Genomic DNA, 24,208 nt, shown 5'->3' on the forward strand with positions numbered 1-24,208 from the left:
AGCTTCACGTAGACAGCATGGAAGGAGTACAAACCATTCTGGTGCCCGCTGATGGGTCTCGACGAACATAGTATGTGATCTTTTTGTCTTCTCTTTGCCCATCTCATCTTACTCCTTCAGTCCCGTCCCACCAAGTGCTTGTGGAATATACCTCAGACATTGCTACAATACATCAGAATGGGAGGACCCTGGGCTGTTATCACAGTGTACAAAATATCTTATTCACTTTTATCTAACTCAATGCAAGATCTTTCTTGGGGTGTAAAGGATCATGTCTCTGGGTGCAACATACGTGCACAAGATCGCCAAATAATTATTACCCATTATTTCAGCAAGCAGTTATGTGCTTCATAACTGCTTGCTGAAATATAGAATGCCATATAGAATGCCATATAGAATGCCATATAGAATGCTCCCCTCCCATTCTGTGCACCCACAGGGACCATCTTTCTCTCTCATATCTGTGGACTCAGCAGCTGTCTAGAAAGATGAGCAGGAGCTGCGGACTTAGAGTGAAGGGTACAAACCCCAATGTCTGTGCCCACAGAGGGGAACCGGTAGCCGGGTATAAGAAATCCTCTTTTCAACAAGCACAAAATAAACAAGATACAAGTAGTTGAAGGATTTACACAAACCTCCTGCTAAGGGGAAGCCTTACAAAAGGTCCTGCTGCCCCAAACCCCAGGACTCTGTGTTTTATCATTTCCTTATATTAATATACTGTTTACAAGGGTACAGGATGACGTTTCGATTCCCATAAATATGATCAGAATGTGAAATGATTGATAACCAGGTATCAACATGTGATTGACAGGTGTGTGCGTGTCAAGTCCGAGCCACTGGGAAGATGTACGCTTGCAAACGGTTAGAGAAGAAAAGGATCAAGAAGAGGAAAGGAGAATCCATGGCTCTTAATGAGAAACAGATCCTGGAGAAGGTCACCAGCAGATTTGTGGTAAGAACCTGGATGTCCTAGACACACCGTTAATACCAGAACCTCTTCTCTAGGCCCTATCTGGATGTCCTAGGACACACCACTAATCCCAGAAACTCTCCTCTAGGCCCTATCTGGATGTCCTAGGACACACCACTAATCCCAGAAACTCTCCTCTAGGCTTTATCTGGATTTCCTAGGACACACCACTAATACCAGAACCTCTCCTCTAGGCCCTATATGGGTTTCCTAGGACACAACACTAATCCCAGAACCTCTCCTCTAGGCCCTATCTGGATTTCCTAGGACACACCACTAATACCAGAACCTCTCCTCTAGGCCCTATTTGGATGTCCTAGGACACACCACTAATCCCAGAACATCTTCTCTAGGCCCTATCTGGATTTCCTAGGACAGAACACTAATCCCAGAACCTCTCCTCTAGGTCCTATCTGGATTTCCCAGAGCATCTCTGTATGTGCTACCTGGATGTCCTAGGGCAGACGTTCCCCAACTCCAACATTACAGTGCATATTTTAAGGATATCCATGCTTGAGCACAGGTGACTTAAGTAGTACCTCAGTCAATTTGATTTAACCATCTGGAGTCAAACAAAGATTCCTTAAAACCTGGACTGTAGTGGAGTTTGGGATCCTCTGTACTAGGGCATACTGCCTGTCCCAGAACCTCTCCTCAAGGCCCTACCTGGATGTTCTAGGGCACACCGCCCATCCCAGAACCTATCCTCATGCCCTATTTGGTTGTCATAGGGCACATCATCTATCCCAGAACCTCTTTTCTAGGCCCTACTATTTAATTAGAAGCAAACTGATTTGTTGGCAGCTATGCAAGTGATATGCACACATACTCTGCACTAACGCATTGTCCATAGTTGGTAGCACTGTCCCCTGAGTACTGACGTCTTGTAACCAGGCTGCCTCACTACCGGGCACAGGAATTCCTAGGACCAACCTGGGGGCTCTCCAAAATAACAAGTGGATGTATTTGTCATTGTGCATAAAAAGCATAAGGGATATCGGCAAGTAATTATTACGTAAAATACCTAATGACATTTCTATGCCATCCAGGTGAACCTGGCATATGGATACGAGACTAAGGACGCCCTCTGTCTAGTGCTCACCTTAATGAATGGAGGAGACCTGAAGTTTCATATTTACAACATGGGGAACCCCGGCTTCCAAGAGCAAAGAGCGTCCTTTTATGCAGCTGAAATACTCTGTGGACTTGGTGATCTTCATCGAGAGAGCATTGTGTACCGGTGAGACCACCAAGCGTTGTTAGCAATCGCATGTCTTATCTATAATAGACTGATGAAATACCCACACTACAATACAAATTCCCATAATTTATTCTACTTCATATTGAATTGTTACTTATTACATGGACTGTGGCTCATTATTATTCTCTTCCATTTAGAGATCTGAAGCCAGAAAATATCCTTCTAGATGATTATGGTGAGTAGCAGGGACTTATTGTTACCATGGTGAGTACAGGCAGCCTGAGGGGTTTATTGTCATGTTGCCCACAGAGATATCGATGTCAGGCCGGTAACTACTATAGGCCGATGGGAATATTGCCTCAGTTTGTGAAAGATTGAGTTGTAGGAGGTGAGAGGACATCTAAGATAAAACGGCAGTAAGACTTTAGTAACGTAGCTAATACCGATGGTGAGAGATCGGACAGGATAAGTACATTTGGCTAAATCTGCATAGAGATCATGCTGAAATCCAGAAGGATCTTATTACTTTTCCAACGGATGGGTACGGGATTCTGGCGTTCGGTGTCCCGGCGTTCAAAATCCCGACAATGGCATCCCAGCAGGGTTAAGATACAGACACCTATCGGTCGGTATCCTAAACTAACCCTTGCTCCCAGTTACCTAAACTTAACCTCCACCCCTAGTGCTTAAACCTAACCTCCCCCTCCAGGCACCATACACCTAACCGTCTCCCCCTCGTACCTAACCCCTAACCCCACTACTTACCATCAGGATTCTGGCGGTCAAGATGCTGGAGCGGGGATTCTGACAGGTGTCGGGATTACAGTACCGGCATTCTGACCGCTGGAATCCCATCTGCCAGGATATTGAACGTATCCCATTTTCCAAGAGGCGTACAATAGATAGAGAAGGTCAGAGGATATAGGACAGAACCTTGTGGTCCTCAACTGACAGAGGAAGTACAGAGGAGGTGTATCCAGAGTGGGGAACACTGAGAGTGTGATTAGATAAGTAGGATGAGACACAGGATAGCACAGAGACCTGAGGACCTGGGGATATAGTGTCTGTATGAGGAGAGAGCAGTCACAGTGTCACATACAGCAGAGACCCAGAGAGGGTAACACTGAGAAAGTGATTAGATAAGTAGGATGAGACACAGGATAGGACAGTGACCTGAGGACCTGGGGATGTAGTGTCTGTATGAGGAGAGAGCAGTCACAGTGTCACACACAGCAGAGACCCAGAGAGGGGAACACTGAGAGAGTGATTAGATAAGTAGGATGAGACACAGGATAGGACAGTGACCAGAGGACCTGGGGATGTACTGTATGTATGAGGAGAGAGCAGTCACAGTGTCACATACAGCAGATACCCAGAGAGGGGAACACTGAGAGTGATTAGATAAGTAGGATGAGACACAGGATAGGACAGTGACCTGAGGACCTGGGGATGTAGTGTCTGTATGAGGAGAGAGCGGTCACAGTGTCACATACAGCAGAGACCCAGAGAGGAGAACACAAGGAGAGTGATTAGATAAGTAGGATGAGACACAGGATAGGACAGTGACCTGAGGACCTGGGGATGTAGTGTCTGTATGAGGAGAGAGCAGTCACAGTGTCACATACAGCAGAGACCCAGAGAGGGGAACACAGAGTGATTAGATAAGTAGGATGAGACACAGGATAGGACAGTGACCTGAGGACCTGGGGATGCAGTGTCTGTATGAGGAGAGAGCAGTCACAGTGTCACATACAGCAGAGAGACCTAGACAGGGGAACACTGAGAGAGTGATTAGATAAGTAGGATGAGACACAGGATAGGACAGTGACCTGAGGACCTGGGGATGTAGAGTCTGTATGAGGAGAGAACAGTCACAGTTTCACATACAGCAGAGACCCAGAGAGGGGAACACTGAGAGAGTGATTAGATAAGTAGGATGAGACACAGGATAGGACAGTGACCTGAGGACCTGGGGATGTAGTGTCTGTATGAGGAGAGAGCAGTCACAGTGTCACATACAGCAGAGACCCAGAGAGGGGAACACTGAGAGAGTGATTAGATAAGTAGGATGAGACACAGGATAGGACAGTGACCTGAGGACCTGGGGATGTAGTGTCTGTATGAGGAGAGAGCGGTCACAGTGTCACATACAGCAGAGACACAGAGAGGGGAACATAGAGAGAGTGATTAGATAAGTAGGATGAGACACAGGATAGGACAGTGACCTGAGGACCTGGGGATGTAGTGTCTGTATGAGGAGAGAGCAGTCACAGTGTCACATACAGCAGAGAGACCTAGACAGGGGAACACTGAGAGAGTGATTAGATAACTAGGATGAGACACAGGATAGGACAGTGACCTGAGGACCTGGGGATGTAGTGTCTGTATGAGGAGAGAGCAGTCACAGTATCACATACAGCAGAGACCTAGAGAGGGGAACACTGAGAGAGTGATTAGATAAGTAGGATGAGACACAGGATAGGACAGTGACCTGAGGACCTGGGGATGTAGTGTCTGTATGAGGAGAGAGCAGTCACAGTGTCACATACAGCAGAGACCCAGAGAGGGAACACTGAGAGAGTGATTAGATAAGTAGGATGATACACAGGATAGGACAGTGACCTGAGGACCTGGGGATGTAGTGTCTGTATGAGGAGAGAGCAGTCACAGTATGACATACAGAAGAGACCTAGAGAGGGGAACACTGAGAGTGATTAGATAAGTAGGATGAGACACAGGATAGGACAGTGACCTGAGGACCTGGGGATGTAGTGTCTGTATGAGGAGAGAGCGGTCACAGTGTCAAATAAGGGAGAGATACCCAGACGGGAACACAGAGAGAGTGATTAGATAAGTAGGATGAGACACAGGATAGGACAGTGAACTGACGACCGGGGGATATAGTCTCTGTATGAGGAGAGAGCAGTCACAATGTCACCTACAGCAGAGACCCAGAGAGGGGAACACTGACAGAGTGATTAGATAAGTAGGATGAGACACAGGATAGGACAGTGACCTGAGGACCTGGGGATGTAGTCTCTGTATGAGGAAAGAGCAGTCACAATGTCACCTACAGCAGAGACCCAGAGAGGGGAACACTGAGAGAGTGATTAGATAAGTAGGATGAGACACAGGATAGGACAGTGACCTGAGGACCAGGGGATGTAGTGTCTGTATGAGGAGAGAGCGGTCACAGTGTCACATACAGGAGAGAGACCCAGACAGGGGAACACTAAGAGAGTGATTAGATAAGTAGGATGAGACACAAGATAGGACAGTGACCTGAGGACCTGGGGATGTAGTGTCTGTATGAGGAGAGAGCGGTCACAGTGTCACATACAGCAGAGACCCAGAGAAGGGAACACAGAGAAAGTGATTAGATAAGTAGGATGAGCCACAGGATAGGACAGTGACCTGAGGACCTGCGGATGTAGTGTCTGTATGAGGAGAGAGTGGTCACAGTGTCACATACAGCAGAGAGACCTAGACAGGGGAACACTGAGAGAGTGATTAGATAAGTAGGATGAGACACAGGATAGGACAGTGACCTGAGGACCTGGGGATGTAGTGTCTGTATGAGGAGAGAGCAGTCACAGTGTCACATACAGCAGAGACACAGAGAGGGGAACACAGAGAGTGACTAGATAAGTAGGATGAGACACAGGATAGGACAGTGACCTGAGGACCTGGGGATGTAGTGTCTGTATGAGGAGAGAGCAGTCACAGTATCACATACAGCAGAGACCCAGAGAGGGGTACACTGAGAGAGTGATTAGATAAGTAGGATGAGATACAGGATAGGACAGTGACCTGAGGACCTGGGGATGCAGTGTCTGTATGAGGAGAGAGCGGTCACAGTGTCACATACAGCAGAGACCCAGAGAAGGGAACTCTGAGAGAGTGATTAGATAAGTAGGATGAGACACAGGATAGGACAGTGTCCTGAGGACCTGGGGATGTGGAGTCTGTATGAGGAGAGAGCGGTCACAGTGTCACATACAGGAGAGAGACCCAGAGAGGGGAACACTGAGAGAGTGATTAGATAAGTAGGATGAGACACAGGATAGGACAGTGACCTGCAGACCTGGAGAAGTAGTGTCTGTATGAGGAGAGAGCAGTCACAGTGTCACATACAGCAGAGACCCAGAGAGGGGAACACAGAGAATGATTAGATATGTAGGATGAGACACAGGATAGGACAGTGACCTGGGGATGTAGTGTCTGTATGAGGAGAGAGCAGTCACAGTATCACATACAGTAGAGACCTAGAGAGGGGAACACTGAGAGAGTGATTAGATAAGTAGGATGAGACACAGGATACGACAGTGACCTGAGGACCTGGGGATGTAGTGTCTGTATGAGGAGAGAGCGGTCACAGTGTCACATACAGCAGAGACCCAGAGAGGGGAACTCTGAGAGAGTTATTAGATAAATAGGATGAGACACCGGATAGGACAGTGACCTGAGGACCTGGGGATGTAGTGTCTGTATGAGGAGAGAGCAGTCACAGTGTCACATACAGCAGAGACTCAGAGAGGGGAACACAGAGAGTGACTAGATAAGTAGGATGAGACACAGGATAGGACAGTGACCTGAGGACCTGGGGATGTAGTGTCTGTATGAGGAGAGAACGGTCACAGTGTCACATACAGGAGAGAGACCCAGACAGGGGAACTCTGAGAGAGTGATTAGATTAGTAGGATGAGACACAGGATAGGACAGTGACCTGAGGACCTGGGGATGTAGTGTCTGTATGAGGAGAGAGCAGTCACAGTGTCACATACAGTAAAGACCCTGAGAGGGGAACACTGAGAGAGTGATTAGATAAGTAGGATGAGACACAGGATAGGACAGTGACCTGAGGACCTGCGGATGTAGTGTCTGTATGAGGAGAGAGCAGTCATAGTGTCACATACAGCAGAGAGAGCCAGAGAGGGGAACACTGAGAGAGTGATTAGATAAGTACAATGAGACACAGGATAGGACAGTGACCAGAGGACCTGGGGATGTAATGTCTGTATGAGGAGAGAGAGGTCACAGTGTCACATACAGCAGAGACCCAGAGAGGGGAACTCTGAGAGAGTGATAGATAAGTTGGATGAGACACAGGATAGGACAGTGACCTGAGGACCTGAGGACCTGGGGATGTAGTGTCTGTATGAGGAGAGAGCGGTCACAGTGTCACATACAGCAGAGACACAGAGAGGGGAACATAGAGAGAGTGATTAGATAAGTAGGATGAGACACAGGATAGGACAGTGACCTGAGGACCTGGGGATGTAGTGTCTGTATGAGGAGAGAGCAGTCACAGTGTCACATACAGCAGAGAGACCTAGACAGGGGAACACTGAGAGAGTGATTAGATAACTAGGATGAGACACAGGATAGGACAGTGACCTGAGGACCTGGGGATGTAGTGTCTGTATGAGGAGAGAGCAGTCACAGTATCACATACAGCAGAGACCTAGAGAGGGGAACACTGAGAGAGTGATTAGATAAGTAGGATGAGACACAGGATAGGACAGTGACCTGAGGACCTGGGGATGTAGTGTCTGTATGAGGAGAGAGCAGTCACAGTGTCACATACAGCAGAGACCCAGAGAGGGAACACTGAGAGAGTGATTAGATAAGTAGGATGATACACAGGATAGGACAGTGACCTGAGGACCTGGGGATGTAGTGTCTGTATGAGGAGAGAGCAGTCACAGTATGACATACAGAAGAGACCTAGAGAGGGGAACACTGAGAGTGATTAGATAAGTAGGATGAGACACAGGATAGGACAGTGACCTGAGGACCTGGGGATGTAGTGTCTGTATGAGGAGAGAGCGGTCACAGTGTCAAATAAGGGAGAGATACCCAGACGGGAACACAGAGAGAGTGATTAGATAAGTAGGATGAGACACAGGATAGGACAGTGAACTGACGACCGGGGGATATAGTCTCTGTATGAGGAGAGAGCAGTCACAATGTCACCTACAGCAGAGACCCAGAGAGGGGAACACTGACAGAGTGATTAGATAAGTAGGATGAGACACAGGATAGGACAGTGACCTGAGGACCTGGGGATGTAGTCTCTGTATGAGGAAAGAGCAGTCACAATGTCACCTACAGCAGAGACCCAGAGAGGGGAACACTGAGAGAGTGATTAGATAAGTAGGATGAGACACAGGATAGGACAGTGACCTGAGGACCAGGGGATGTAGTGTCTGTATGAGGAGAGAGCGGTCACAGTGTCACATACAGGAGAGAGACCCAGACAGGGGAACACTAAGAGAGTGATTAGATAAGTAGGATGAGACACAAGATAGGACAGTGACCTGAGGACCTGGGGATGTAGTGTCTGTATGAGGAGAGAGCGGTCACAGTGTCACATACAGCAGAGACCCAGAGAAGGGAACACAGAGAAAGTGATTAGATAAGTAGGATGAGCCACAGGATAGGACAGTGACCTGAGGACCTGCGGATGTAGTGTCTGTATGAGGAGAGAGTGGTCACAGTGTCACATACAGCAGAGAGACCTAGACAGGGGAACACTGAGAGAGTGATTAGATAAGTAGGATGAGACACAGGATAGGACAGTGACCTGAGGACCTGGGGATGTAGTGTCTGTATGAGGAGAGAGCAGTCACAGTGTCACATACAGCAGAGACACAGAGAGGGGAACACAGAGAGTGACTAGATAAGTAGGATGAGACACAGGATAGGACAGTGACCTGAGGACCTGGGGATGTAGTGTCTGTATGAGGAGAGAGCAGTCACAGTATCACATACAGCAGAGACCCAGAGAGGGGTACACTGAGAGAGTGATTAGATAAGTAGGATGAGATACAGGATAGGACAGTGACCTGAGGACCTGGGGATGCAGTGTCTGTATGAGGAGAGAGCGGTCACAGTGTCACATACAGCAGAGACCCAGAGAAGGGAACTCTGAGAGAGTGATTAGATAAGTAGGATGAGACACAGGATAGGACAGTGTCCTGAGGACCTGGGGATGTGGAGTCTGTATGAGGAGAGAGCGGTCACAGTGTCACATACAGGAGAGAGACCCAGAGAGGGGAACACTGAGAGAGTGATTAGATAAGTAGGATGAGACACAGGATAGGACAGTGACCTGCAGACCTGGGGAAGTAGTGTCTGTATGAGGAGAGAGCAGTCACAGTGTCACATACAGCAGAGACCCAGAGAGGGGAACACAGAGAATGATTAGATATGTAGGATGAGACACAGGATAGGACAGTGACCTGGGGATGTAGTGTCTGTATGAGGAGAGAGCAGTCACAGTATCACATACAGTAGAGACCTAGAGAGGGGAACACTGAGAGAGTGATTAGATAAGTAGGATGAGACACAGGATACGACAGTGACCTGAGGACCTGGGGATGTAGTGTCTGTATGAGGAGAGAGCGGTCACAGTGTCACATACAGCAGAGACCCAGAGAGGGGAACTCTGAGAGAGTTATTAGATAAATAGGATGAGACACCGGATAGGACAGTGACCTGAGGACCTGGGGATGTAGTGTCTGTATGAGGAGAGAGCAGTCACAGTGTCACATACAGCAGAGACTCAGAGAGGGGAACACAGAGAGTGACTAGATAAGTAGGATGAGACACAGGATAGGACAGTGACCTGAGGACCTGGGGATGTAGTGTCTGTATGAGGAGAGAACGGTCACAGTGTCACATACAGGAGAGAGACCCAGACAGGGGAACTCTGAGAGAGTGATTAGATTAGTAGGATGAGACACAGGATAGGACAGTGACCTGAGGACCTGGGGATGTAGTGTCTGTATGAGGAGAGAGCAGTCACAGTGTCACATACAGTAAAGACCCTGAGAGGGGAACACTGAGAGAGTGATTAGATAAGTAGGATGAGACACAGGATAGGACAGTGACCTGAGGACCTGCGGATGTAGTGTCTGTATGAGGAGAGAGCAGTCATAGTGTCACATACAGCAGAGAGAGCCAGAGAGGGGAACACTGAGAGAGTGATTAGATAAGTACAATGAGACACAGGATAGGACAGTGACCAGAGGACCTGGGGATGTAATGTCTGTATGAGGAGAGAGAGGTCACAGTGTCACATACAGCAGAGACCCAGAGAGGGGAACTCTGAGAGAGTGATAGATAAGTTGGATGAGACACAGGATAGGACAGTGACCTGAGGACCTGAGGACCTGGGGATGTAGTGTCTGTATGAGGAGAGAGCAGTCACAGTGTCACATACAGCAGAGAGACCTAGACAGGGGAACACTGAGAGAGTGATTAGATAAGTAGGATGAGATACAGGATAGGACAGTGACCTGAGGACATGGGGATGCAGTGTCTGTATGAGGAGAGAGCAGTCACAGTGTCACATACAGCAGAGAGACCTAGACAGGGGAACACTGAGAGAGTGATTGGATAAGTAGGATGAGACAAAGGATAGGACAGTGACCTGAGGACCTGGGGATGTAGTGTCTGTATGGGAAGAGAGCAGTCACAGTGTCACATACAGCAGAGACACAGAGAGGGGAGCACAGAGAGTGACTAGATAAGTAGGATGAGATACAGGATAGGACAGTGACCTGAGGACCTGGGGATGCATTGTCTGTATGAGGAGAGAGCAGTCACAGTGTCACATACAGCAGAGAGACCTAGACAGCGGAACACTGAGAGAGTGATTAGATAAGTAGGGTGAGACACAGGATAGGACAGTGACCTGAGGACCTGGGGATGTAGTGTCTGTATGAGGAGAGAGCAGTCACAGTGTCACATACAGCAGAGACACAGAGAGGGGAACACAGAGAGGGACTAGATAAGTAGGATGAGACACAGGATAGGACAGTGACCTGAGGACCTGGGGATGTAGTGTCTGTATGAGGAGAGAGCAGTCACAGTGTCACATACAGCAGAGAGACCTAGACAGGGGAACACTGAGAGAGTGATTAGATAAGTAGGATGAGACACAGGATAGGACAGTGACCTGAGGACCTGGGGATGTAGTGTCTGTATGAGGAGAGAGCAGTCACTGTGTCACATACAGCAGAGAGACGCAGAGAGGGGAACACTGAGAGAGTGATTAGATAAGTAGGATGAGACACAGGATAGGACAGTGTCCTGAGGACCTGGGGATGTAGAGTCTGTATGAGGAGAGAGCAGTCACTGTGTCACATACAGCAGAGAGACGCAGAGAGGGGAACACTGAGAGAGTGATTAGATAAGTAGGATGAGACACAGGATAGGACAGTGACCTGAGGACCTGGGGATGTAGTGTCTGTATGAGGAGAGAGCAGTCACAGTGTCACATACAGCAGAGAGTCCCAGAGAAGGGAACACTGAGAGAGTGATTAGATACATTGGATGAGACATAGGATAGGACAGTGACCTGAGGACCTGGGGATGTAGTGTCTGTATGAGGAGAGAGCAGTCACAGTGTCACATACAGCAGAGACCCAGAGAGGGAACACTGAGAGAGTGATTAGATAAGTAGGATTAGACACAGGATAGGACAGTGACCTGATGACCTGGGGATGTAGTGTCTGTATGAGGAGAGAGAGGTCACAGTGTCACATACAGCAGAGAACCAGAGAGGGGAACACTGAGAGAGTGATTAGATAAGTAGGATGAGACACAGGATAGGACAGTGACCTGAGGACCTGGGGATGAAGTGTCTGTATGAGGAGAGAGCAGTCACAGTGTCACATACAGCAGAGAGACCCAGAGAAGGGAACACTGAGAGAGTGATTAGATACGTCGGATGAGACCCAGGATAGGACAGTGACCTGAGGACCTGGGGATGTAGTGTCTGTATGAGGAGAGAGCAGTCAAAGTGTCACATACAGCAGAGACCCAGAGAAGGGAACACAGAGAGTGATTAGATAACTAGGATGAGACACAGGATAGGACAGTGACCTGAGGACTTGGGGATGTAGTGTCTGTATGAGGAGAGAGCGGTCACAGTGTCACATACAGCAGAGACCCAGAGAGGGGAACACAGAGAGTGATTAGATAAGTAGGATGAGACACAGGATAGGACAGTGACCTGAGGATGTAGTGTCTGTATGAGGAGAGATCGGTCACAGTGTCACATACAGCAGAGACCCAGAGATGGGAACACTGAGAGAGTGATTAGATAAGTAGGATTAGACACAGGATAGGACAGTGACCTGATGACCTGGGGATGTAGTGTCTGTATGAGGAGAGAGCAGTCACAGTGTCACATACAGCAGAGAGACCCAAAGAGGGGAACACAGAGAGTGATTAGATAAGTAGGATGAGACACAGGATAGGACAGTGACCTGAGGACCTGGGGATGTAGTGTCTGTATGAGGAGAGATTAGTCACAGTGTCACATACACCAGAGACCCAGAGAGGGGAACACAGAGAGTGATTAGATTAGTAGGATGAGACACAGGATAGGACAGTGACCTGAGGGCATAGTGTCTGTATGAGGAGAGAGAGGTCACAGTGTCACATACAGCAGAGACCCAGAGAGGGGAACACTGAGAGAGTGATCAGATAAGTAGGATGAGACACAGGATAGGACAGTGACCTGAGGACCTGGGGATGTAGTGTCTGTATGAGGAGAGAGCAGTCACTGTGTCACATACAGCAGAGAGACGCTGAGAGGGGAACACTGAGAGAGTGATTAGATAAGTAGGATGAGACACAGGATAGGACAGTGTCCTGAGGACCTGGGGATGTAGAGTCTGTATGAGGAGAGAGCAATCACTGTGTCACATACAGCAGAGAGACGCAGAGAGGGGAACACTGAGAGAGTGATTAGATAAGTAGGATGAGACACAGGATAGGACAGTGACCTGAGGACCTGGGGATGTAGTGTCTGTATGAGGAGAGAGCAGTCACAGTGTCACATACAGCAGAGACCCAGAGAGGGAACACTGAGAGAGTGATTAGATAAGTAGGATTAGACACAGGATAGGACAGTGACCTGATGACCTGGGGATGTAGTGTCTGTATGAGGAGAGAGCAGTCACAGTGTCACATACAGCAGAGAGACCCAGAGAGGGGAACACAGAGAGTGATTAGATAAGTAGGATGAGACACAGGATAGGACAGTGACCTGAGGACCTGGGGATGTAGTGTCTGTATGAGGAGAGAGCAGTCACAGTGTCACATACACCAGAGACCCAGAGAGGGGAACACAGAGAGTGATTAGATTAGTAGGATGAGACACAGGATAGGACAGTGACCTGAGGATGTAGTGTCTGTATGAGGAGAGATCGGTCACAGTGTCACATACAGCAGAGACCCAGAGAGGGGAACACTGAGAGAGTGATTAGATAAGTAGGTTGAGACCCAGGATAGGACAGTGACCTGAGGACCTGGGGATGTAGTGTCTGTAGGAGGAGAGAGCAGTCACAGTGTCACATACAGCAGAGACCCAGAGAGGGAACACTGAGAGAGTGATTAGATAAGTAGGATTAGACACAGGATAGGACAGTGACCTGATGACCTGGGGATGTAGTGTCTGTATGAGGAGAGAGCAGTCACAGTGTCACATACAGCAGAGAGACCCAGAGAGGGGAACACAGAGAGTGATTAGATAAGTAGGATGAGACACAAGATAGGACAGTGACCTGAGGACCTGGGGATGTAGTGTCTGTATGAGGAGAGAGCAGTCACAGTGTCACATACAGCAGAGACCCAGAGAGGGGAACACTGAGAGAGTGATTAGATACATTGGATGAGACATAGGATAGGACAGTGACCTGAGGACCTGGGGATGTAGTGTCTGTATGAGGAGAGAGCAGTCACAGTGTCACATACAGCAGAGACCCAGAGAGGGGAACACAGAGAGTGATTAGATAAGTAGGATGAGACACAGGATAGCACAGAGACCTGAGGACCTGGGGATGTAGTGTCTGTATGAGGAGAGAGCAGTCACAGTGTCACATACAGCAGAGACACAGAGAGGGGAACACTGAGAGAGTGATTAGATAAGTATGATGAGACACAAGATAGGACAGTGACCTGAGGACCTGGGGATGTAATGTCTGTATGAGGAGAGAGCAGTCACAGTGTCACATACAGCAGAGAGACCCAGAGAGGGGAACACAGAGAGAGTGATTAGATAAGTAGGATGAGACACAGGATAGGACAGTGACCTGAGGACCTGGGGATGTAGTGTCTGTATGAGGAGAGAGCAGTCACAGTGTCACATACAGCAGAGACCCAGAGAGGGGAACACAGAGAGTGATTAGATAAGTAGGATGAGACACAGGATAGGACAGTGACCTGAGGACCTGGGGATGTAGTGTCTGTATGAGGAGAGAGAGGTCACAGTGTCACATACAGCTGAGAACCAGAGAGGGGAACACTGAGAGAGTGATTAGATAAGTAGGATGAGACCCAGGATAGGACAGTGACCTGAGGACCTGGGGATGTAGTGTCTGTATGAGGAGAGAGCAGTCACAATGTCACATACTGCAGAGACCCAGAGAGGGGAACACTGAGAGAGTGATTAGATAAGTAGGATGAGACACAGGATAGGACAGTGACCTGAGGACCTGGGGATGTAGTGTCTGTATGAGGAGAGAGCGGTCACAGTGTCACATACAGCAGAGAGACCCAGAGAGGGGAACACAGAGAGTGATTAGATATGTAGGATGAGAAACAGGATAGGACAGTGACCTGAGGGCATAGTGTCTGTATGAGGAGAGAGAGGTCACAGTGTCACATACAGCAGAGACCCAGAGAGGGGAACACTGAGAGAGTGATCAGATAAGTAGGATGAGACACAGGATAGGACAGTGACCTGAGGACCTGGGGATGTAGAGTCTGTATGAGGAGAGAGCAATCACTGTGTCACATACAGCAGAGAGACGCAGAGAGGGGAACACTGAGAGAGTGATTAGATAAGTAGGATGAGACACAGGATAGGACAGTGACCTGAGGACCTGGGGATGTAGTGTCTGTATGAGGAGAGAGCAGTCACAGTGACACATACAGCAGATTGACCCAGAGAAGGGAACACTGAGAGAGTGATTAGATGCGTAGGATGAGACATAGGATAGGACAGTGACCTGAGGACCTGGGGATGTAGTCTCTGTATGAGGAGAGGGCAGTCACAGTGTCACATACAGCAGAGAGACCCATAGAGGGGAACACTGAGAGAGTGATTAGATAAGTAGGATGAGACACAGGATAGGACAGTGACCTGAGGACCTGGGGATGTAGTGTCTGAATGAGGAGAGAGCAGTCACAGTGTCACATACAGCAGAGACCCAGACAGGGAACACTGAGAGAGTGATTAGATAAGTAGGATTAGACACAGGATAGGACAGTGACCTGATGACCTGGGGATGTAGTGTCTGTATGAGGAGAGAGCAGTCACAATGTCACATACTGCAGAGACCCAGCGAGGGGCAAACTGAGAGAGTGATTAGATAAGTAGGATGAGACACTGGATAGGATAGTGACCTGAGGACCTGGGAATGTAGTGTCTGTATGAGGAGATAGCAGTCACAGTGTCACATACAGCAGAGAGACCCAGAGAGGGGAACACAGAGAGTGATTAGATAAGTAGGATGAGACACAGGATAGGACAGTGACCTGAGGACCTGGGGATGTAGTGTCTGTATGAGTAAGAGAGCGGTCACAGTGTCACATACAGCAGAGACCCAGAGAGGGGAACACAGAGAGTGATTAGATAAGTAGGATGAGACACAGGATAGGACAGTGACCTGAGGATGTAGTGTCTGTATGAGGAGAGAGCGGTCACAGTGTCACATACAGCAGAGACCCAGAGAGGGGAACACTGAGAGAGTGATTAGATAAGTAGGATGAGACACAGGATAGCACAGAGACCTGAGGACCTGGGGATGTAGTGTCTGTATGAGGAGAGAGCAGTCACAGTGTCACATACAGCAGAGACACAGAGAGGGGAACACTGAGAGAGTGATCAGATAAGTAGGATGAGACACAGGATAGGACAGTGACCTGAGGACCTGGGGATGTAATGTCTGTATGAGGAGAGATCAGTCACAGTGTCACATACAGCAGAGAGACCCAGAGAGGGGAACACAGAGAGTGATTAGATAAGTAGGATGAGACACAGGATAGGACAGAGACCTGATGACCTGGGGATGTAGTGTCTGTATGAGGAGAGAGCAGTCACAGTGTCAAATACAGCAGAGAGACCCAGAGAGGGGAACACTGAGAGAGTGATTAGATAAGTAGGATGAGACACAGGATAGGACAGTGACCTGAGGACCTGGGGATGTAGTGTCTGTATGAGGAGAGAGCAGTCACAGTGTCACATACAGCAGAGAGTCCCAGAGAGGGGAACACAGAGAGTGATTAGATAAGTAGGATGAGACACAGGATAGGACAGAGACCTGAGGACCTGGGGATGTAGTGTCTGTATGAGGAGAGAGCGGTCACAGTGTCACATACAGCAGAGAGACCCAGAGAGGGGAACACAGAGAGTGATTAGATATGTAGGATGAGACGCAGGATAGGACAGTGACCTGAGGACCTGGGGATGTAGTGTCTGTATGAGGAGAGAGCAGTCACAGTGTCACATACACCAGAGACCCAGAGAGGGGAACACTGAGAGAGTGATTAGATAAGTAGGATGAGACCCAGGATAGGACAGTGACCTGAGGACCTGGGGATGTAGTGTCTGTATGAGGAGAGAGCAGTCACAATGTCACATACTGCAGAGACCCAGAGAGGGGAACACTGAGAGAGTGATTAGATAAGTAGGATGAGACACAGGATAGGACAGTGACCTGAGGACCTGGGGATGTAGTGTCTGTATGAGGAGAGAGCGGTCACAGTGTCACATACAGCAGAGAGACCCAGAGAGGGGAACACAGAGAGTGATTAGATATGTAGGATGAGAAACAGGATAGGACAGTGACCTGAGGGCATAGTGTCTGTATGAGGAGAGAGAGGTCACAGTGTCACATACAGCAGAGACCCAGAGAGGGGAACACTGAGAGAGTGATCAGATAAGTAGGATGAGACACAGGATAGGACAGTGACCTGAGGACCTGGGGATGTAGAGTCTGTATGAGGAGAGAGCAATCACTGTGTCACATACAGCAGAGAGACGCAGAGAGGGGAACACTGAGAGAGTGATTAGATAAGTAGGATGAGACACAGGATAGGACAGTGACCTGAGGACCTGGGGATGTAGTGTCTGTATGAGGAGAGAGCAGTCACAGTGACACATACAGCAGATTGACCCAGAGAAGGGAACACTGAGAGAGTGATTAGATGCGTAGGATGAGACATAGGATAGGACAGTGACCTGAGGACCTGGGGATGTAGTCTCTGTATGAGGAGAGGGCAGTCACAGTGTCACATACAGCAGAGAGACCCATAGAGGGGAACACTGAGAGAGTGATTAGATAAGTAGGATGAGACACAGGATAGGACAGTGACCTGAGGACCTGGGGATGTAGTGTCTGAATGAGGAGAGAGCAGTCACAGTGTCACATACAGCAGAGACCCAGACAGGGAACACTGAGAGAGTGATTAGATAAGTAGGATTAGACACAGGATAGGACAGTGACCTGATGACCTGGGGATGTAGTGTCTGTATGAGGAGAGAGCAGTCACAATGTCACATACTGCAGAGACCCAGCGAGGGGCAAACTGAGAGAGTGATTAGATAAGTAGGATGAGACACTGGATAGGATAGTGACCTGAGGACCTGGGAATGTAGTGTCTGTATGAGGAGATAGCAGTCACAGTGTCACATACAGCAGAGAGACCCAGAGAGGGGAACACAGAGAGTGATTAGATAAGTAGGATGAGACACAGGATAGGACAGTGACCTGAGGACCTGGGGATGTAGTGTCTGTATGAGTAAGAGAGCGGTCACAGTGTCACATACAGCAGAGACCCAGAGAGGGGAACACAGAGAGTGATTAGATAAGTAGGATGAGACACAGGATAGGACAGTGACCTGAGGATGTAGTGTCTGTATGAGGAGAGAGCGGTCACAGTGTCACATACAGCAGAGACCCAGAGAGGGGAACACTGAGAGAGTGATTAGATAAGTAGGATGAGACACAGGATAGCACAGAGACCTGAGGACCTGGGGATGTAGTGTCTGTATGAGGAGAGAGCAGTCACAGTGTCACATACAGCAGAGACACAGAGAGGGGAACACTGAGAGAGTGATCAGATAAGTAGGATGAGACACAGGATAGGACAGTGACCTGAGGACCTGGGGATGTAATGTCTGTATGAGGAGAGATCAGTCACAGTGTCACATACAGCAGAGAGACCCAGAGAGGGGAACACAGAGAGTGATTAGATAAGTAGGATGAGACACAGGATAGGACAGAGACCTGATGACCTGGGGATGTAGTGTCTGTATGAGGAGAGAGCAGTCACAGTGTCAAATACAGCAGAGAGACCCAGAGAGGGGAACACTGAGAGAGTGATTAGATAAGTAGGATGAGACACAGGATAGGACAGTGACCTGAGGACCTGGGGATGTAGTGTCTGTATGAGGAGAGAGCAGTCACAGTGTCACATACAGCAGAGAGTCCCAGAGAGGGGAACACAGAGAGTGATTAGATAAGTAGGATGAGACACAGGATAGGACAGAGACCTGAGGACCTGGGGATGTAGTGTCTGTATGAGGAGAGAGCGGTCACAGTGTCACATACAGCAGAGAGACCCAGAGAGGGGAACACAGAGAGTGATTAGATATGTAGGATGAGACGCAGGATAGGACAGTGACCTGAGGACCTGGGGATGTAGTGTCTGTATGAGGAGAGAGCAGTCACAGTGTCACATACACCAGAGACCCAGAGAGGGGAACACTGAGAGAGTGATCAGATAAGTAGGATGAGACACAGGATAGGACAGTGACCTGAGGACCTGGGGATGTAGTGTCTGTATGAGGAGAGAGCAGTCACTGTGTCACATACAGCAGAGAGACGCTGAGAGGGGAACACAGAGAGTGATTAGATAAGTAGGATGAGACACAGGATAGGACAGTGACCTGAGAACCTTGGGATGTAGTGTCTGTATGAGGAGAGAGCAGTCACAGTGTCACATACAGCAGAGAGACCCAGAGAGGGGAACACAGAGAGTGATTAGATAAGTAGGATGAGACACAGGATAGGACAGTGACCTGAGGACCTGGGGATGTAGTGTCTGTATGAGTAAGAGAGCGGTCACAGTGTCACATACAGCAGAGACCCAGAGAGGGGAACACAGAGAGTGATTAGATAAGTAGGATGAGACACAGGATAGGACAGTGACCTGAGGATGTAGTGTCTGTATGAGGAGAGATCGGTCACAGTGTCACATACAGCAGAGACCCAGAGAGGGGAACACTGAGAGAGTGATTAGATAAGTAGGATGAGACACAGGATAGGACAGTGACCTGAGGACCTGGGGATGTAGTGTCTGTATGAGGAGAGAGCAGTCACAGTGTCACATACAGCAGAGAGACCCAGAGAGGGGAACACTGAGAGAGGGGTTAGATAAGTAGGATGAGACACAGGATAGGACAGTGTCCTGAGGACCTGGGGATGTAGAGTCTGTATGAGGAGAGAGCAGTCACAGTGTCACATACAGCAGAGAGACCCAGCGAGGGGAACACTGAGAGAGTGATTAGATAAGTAGGATGAGACACAGGATAGGACAGTGACCTGAGGACCTGGGGATGTAGTGTCTGTATGAGGAGAGAGCGGTCACAGTGTCACATACAGCAGAGACCCAGAGAGGGGAACACAGAGAGTGATTAGATAAGTAGGATGAGACACAGGATAGGACAGTGACCTGGGGGCGTAGTGTCTGTATGAGGAGAGAGCGGTCACAGTGTCACATACAGCAGAGACCCAGAGAGGGGAACACTGAGAGAGTGATTAGATAAGTAGGATGAGACACAGGATAAGACAGTGACCTGAGGACCTGGGGATGTAGTGTCTGTATGAGGAGAGAGCAGTCACTGTGTCACATACAGCAGAGAGACGCAGAGAGGGGAACACTGAGAGAGTGATTAGATAAGTAGGATGAGACACAGGATAGGACAGTGTCCTGAGGACCTGGGGATGTAGAGTCTGTATGAGGAGAGAGCAGTCACTGTGTCACATACAGCAGAGAGACGCAGAGAGGGGAACACTGAGAGAGTGATTAGATAAGTAGGATGAGACACAGGATAGGACAGTGACCTGAGGACCTGGGGATGTAGTGTCTGTATGAGGAGAGAGCAGTCACAGTGTCACATACAGCAGAGAGACCCAGAGAAGGGAACACTGAGAGAGTGATTAGATACGTTGGATGAGACATAGGATAGGACAGTGACCTGAGGACCTGGGGATGTAGTGTCTGTATGAGGAGAGAGCAGTCACAGTGTCACATACAGCAGAGAGACCCATAGAGGGGAACACTGAGAGAGTGATTAGATAAGTAGGATGAGACACAGGATAGGACAGTGACCTGAGGACCTGGGGATGTAGTGTCTGAATGAGGAGAGAGCAGTCACAGTGTCACATACAGCAGAGACCCAGAGAGGGGAACACTGAGAGAGTGATTAGATAAGTAGGATTAGACACAGGACAGGACAGTGACCTGATGACCTGGGGATGTAGTGTCTGTATGAGGAGAGAGCAGTCACAATGTCACATACTGCAGAGACCCAGAGAGGGGAACACAGAGAGTGATTAGATAAGTAGGATGAGACACTGGATAGTATAGTGACCTGAGGATGTAGTGTCTGTATGAGGAGAGAGCAGTGACAGTGTCACATACAGCAGAGAGACCCAGAGAGGGGAACACTGAGAGAGTGATTAGATAAGTAGGATGAGACACAGGATAGGACAGTGACCTGAGGACCTGGGGATGTAGTGTCTGTATGAGGAGAGAGCGGTCACAGTGTCACATACAGCAGAGACCCAGAGAGGGGAACACAGAGAGTGATTAGATAAGTAGGATGAGACACAGGATAGGACAGTGACCTGGGGGCGTAGTGTCTGTATGAGGAGAGAGCGGTCACAGTGTCACATACAGCAGAGACCCAGAGAGGGGAACACTGAGAGAGTGATTAGATAAGTAGGATGAGACACAAGATAGGACAGTGACCTGAGGACCTGGGGATGTAGTGTCTGTATGAGGAGAGAGCAGTCACAGTGTCACATACAGCAGAGAGACCCAGAGAGGGGAACACAGAGAGAGTGATTAGATAAGTAGGATGAGACACAGGATAGGACAGTGACCTGAGGACCTGGGGATGTAGTGTCTGTATGAGGAGAGAGCAGTCACAGTGTCACATACAGCAGAGACCCAGAGAGGGGAACACAGAGAGTGATTAGATAAGTAGGATGAGACACAGGATAGGACAGTGACCTGAGGACCTGGGGATGTAGTGTCTGTATGAGGAGAGAGAGGTCACAGTGTCACATACAGCTGAGAACCAGAGAGGGGAACACTGAGAGAGTGATTAGATAAGTAGGATGAGACACAGGATAGGACAGTGACCTGAGGACCTGGGGATGTAGTGTCTGTATGAGGAGAGAGCGGTCACAGTGTCACATACAGCAGAGAGACCCAGAGAGGGGAACACAGAGAGTGATTAGATATGTAGGATGAGAAACAGGATAGGACAGTGACCTGAGGGCATAGTGTCTGTATGAGGAAAGAGAGGTCACAGTGTCACATACAGCAGAGACCCAGAGAGGGGAACACTGAGAGAGTGATCAGATAAGTAGGATGAGACACAGGATAGGACAGTGACCTGAGGACCTGGGGATGTAGTGTCTGTATGAGGAGAGAGCAGTCACTGTGTCACATACAGCAGAGAGACGCTGAGAGGGGAACACTGAGAGAGTGATTAGATAAGTAGGATGAGACACAGGATAGGACAGTGACCTGAGGACCTGGGGATGTAGAGTCTGTATGAGGAGAGAGCAATCACTGTGTCACATACAGCAGAGAGACGCAGAGAGGGGAACACTGAGAGAGTGATTAGATAAGTAGGATGAGACACAGGATAGGACAGTGACCTGAGGACCTGGGGATGTAGTGTCTGTATGAGGAGAGAGCAGTCACAGTGACACATACAGCAGAGAGACCCAGAGAAGGGAATACTGAGAGAGTGATTAGATACGTAGGATGAGACATAGGATAGGACAGTGACCTGAGGACCTGGGGATGTAGTCTCTGTATGAGGAGAGGGCAGTCACAGTGTCACATACAGCAGAGAGACCCATAGAGGGGAACACTGAGAGAGTGATTAGATAAGTAGGATGAGACACAGGATAGGACAGTGACCTGAGGACCTGGGGATGTAGTGTCTGAATGAGGAGAGAGCAGTCACAGTGTCACATACAGCAGAGACCCAGACAGGGAACACTGAGAGAGTGATTAGATAAGTAGGATTAGACACAGGATAGGACAGTGACCTGATGACCTGGGGATGTAGTGTCTGTATGAGGAGAGAGCAGTCACAATGTCACATACTGCAGAGACCCAGCGAGGGGCAAACTGAGAGAGTGATTAGATAAGTAGGATGAGACACTGGATAGGATAGTGACCTGAGGACCTGGGAATGTAGTGTCTGTATGAGGAGATAGCAGTCACAGTGTCACATACAGCAGAGAGACCCAGAGAGGGGAACACAGAGAGTGATTAGATAAGTAGGATGAGACACAGGATAGGACAGTGACCTGAGGACCTGGGGATGTAGTGTCTGTATGAGTAAGAGAGCGGTCACAGTGTCACATACAGCAGAGACCCAGAGAGGGGAACACAGAGAGTGATTAGATAAGTAGGATGAGACACAGGATAGGACAGTGACCTGAGGATGTAGTGTCTGTATGAGGAGAGAGCGGTCACAGTGTCACATACAGCAGAGACCCAGAGAGGGGAACACTGAGAGAGTGATTAGATAAGTAGGATGAGACACAGGATAGCACAGAGACCTGAGGACCTGGGGATGTAGTGTCTGTATGAGGAGAGAGCAGTCACAGTGTCACATACAGCAGAGACACAGAGAGGGGAACACTGAGAGAGTGATTAGATAAGTAGGATGAGACACAGGATAGGACAGTGACCTGAGGACCTGGGGATGTAGTGTCTGTATGAGGAGAGAGCAGTCACAGTGTCACATACAGCAGAGAGACCCAGAGAGGGGAACACAGAGAGTGATTAGATAAGTAGGATGAGACACAGGATAGGACAGAGACCTGAGGACCTGGGGATGTAGTGTCTGTATGAGGAGAGAGCAGTCACAGTGTCACATACAGCAGAGAGACCCATAGAGGGGAACACTGAGAGAGTGATTAGATAAGTAGGATGAGACGCAGGATAGGACAGTGACCTGAGGACCTGGGGATGTAGTGTCTGTATGAGGAGAGAGCAGTCACAGTGTCACATACACCAGAGACCCAGAGAGGGGAACACAGAGAGTGATTAGATAAGTAGGATGAGACACAGGATAGCACAGAGACCTGAGGACCTGGGGATGTAGTGTCTGTATGAGGAGAGAGCAGTCACTGTGTCACATACAGCAGAGAGACGCAGAGAGGGGAACACTGAGAGAGTGATTAGATAAGTAGGATGAGACACAGGATAGGACAGTGTCCTGAGGACCTGGGGATGTAGAGTCTGTATGAGGAGAGAGCAGTCACTGTGTCACATACAGCAGAGAGACGCAGAGAGGGGAACACTGAGAGAGTGATTAGATAAGTAGGATGAGACACAGGATAGGACAGTGACCTGAGGACCTGGGGATGTAGTGTCTGTATGAGGAGAGAGCAGTCACAGTGTCACATACAGCAGAGAGACCCAGAGAAGGGAACACTGAGAGAGGGATTAGATACGTTGGATGAGACATAGGATAGGACAGTGACCTGAGGACCTGGGGATGTAGTGTCTGTATGAGGAGAGAGCAGTCACAGTGTCACATACAGCAGAGAGACCCATAGAGGGGAACACTGAGAGAGTGATTAGATAAGTAGGATGAGACACAGGATAGGACAGTGACCTGAGGACCTGGGGATGTAGTGTCTGAATGAGGAGAGAGCAGTCACAGTGTCACATACAGCAGAGACCCAGAG

At 48.9% G+C, this 24,208-nt stretch overlaps 1 protein-coding gene across 3 annotated transcripts in view; it reads left to right on the forward strand.

Annotated features, from left to right (window-relative positions):
* The window catches only part of GRK5 (G protein-coupled receptor kinase 5), a 534,562-nt gene that overhangs the window by 198,195 nt on the left and 312,159 nt on the right, over nucleotides 1–24,208 (forward strand). For all 3 annotated transcript variants that reach the window (XM_088466452.1, XM_088466450.1, XM_088466453.1), the window contains 3 exons: nucleotides 815–955; nucleotides 2,023–2,213; nucleotides 2,372–2,409. In XM_088466452.1, the coding sequence (XP_088322578.1) occupies nucleotides 815–955; nucleotides 2,023–2,213; nucleotides 2,372–2,409 (370 nt within the window). The remainder of the gene's footprint in view (nucleotides 1–814; nucleotides 956–2,022; nucleotides 2,214–2,371; nucleotides 2,410–24,208) is intronic.

The sequence above is a fragment of the Taudactylus pleione genome, unplaced genomic scaffold (assembly GCF_031769625.1).
Source record: "Taudactylus pleione unplaced genomic scaffold, aTauple2 ptg003137l, whole genome shotgun sequence".
NCBI lineage: Eukaryota > Metazoa > Chordata > Amphibia > Anura > Myobatrachidae > Taudactylus > Taudactylus pleione.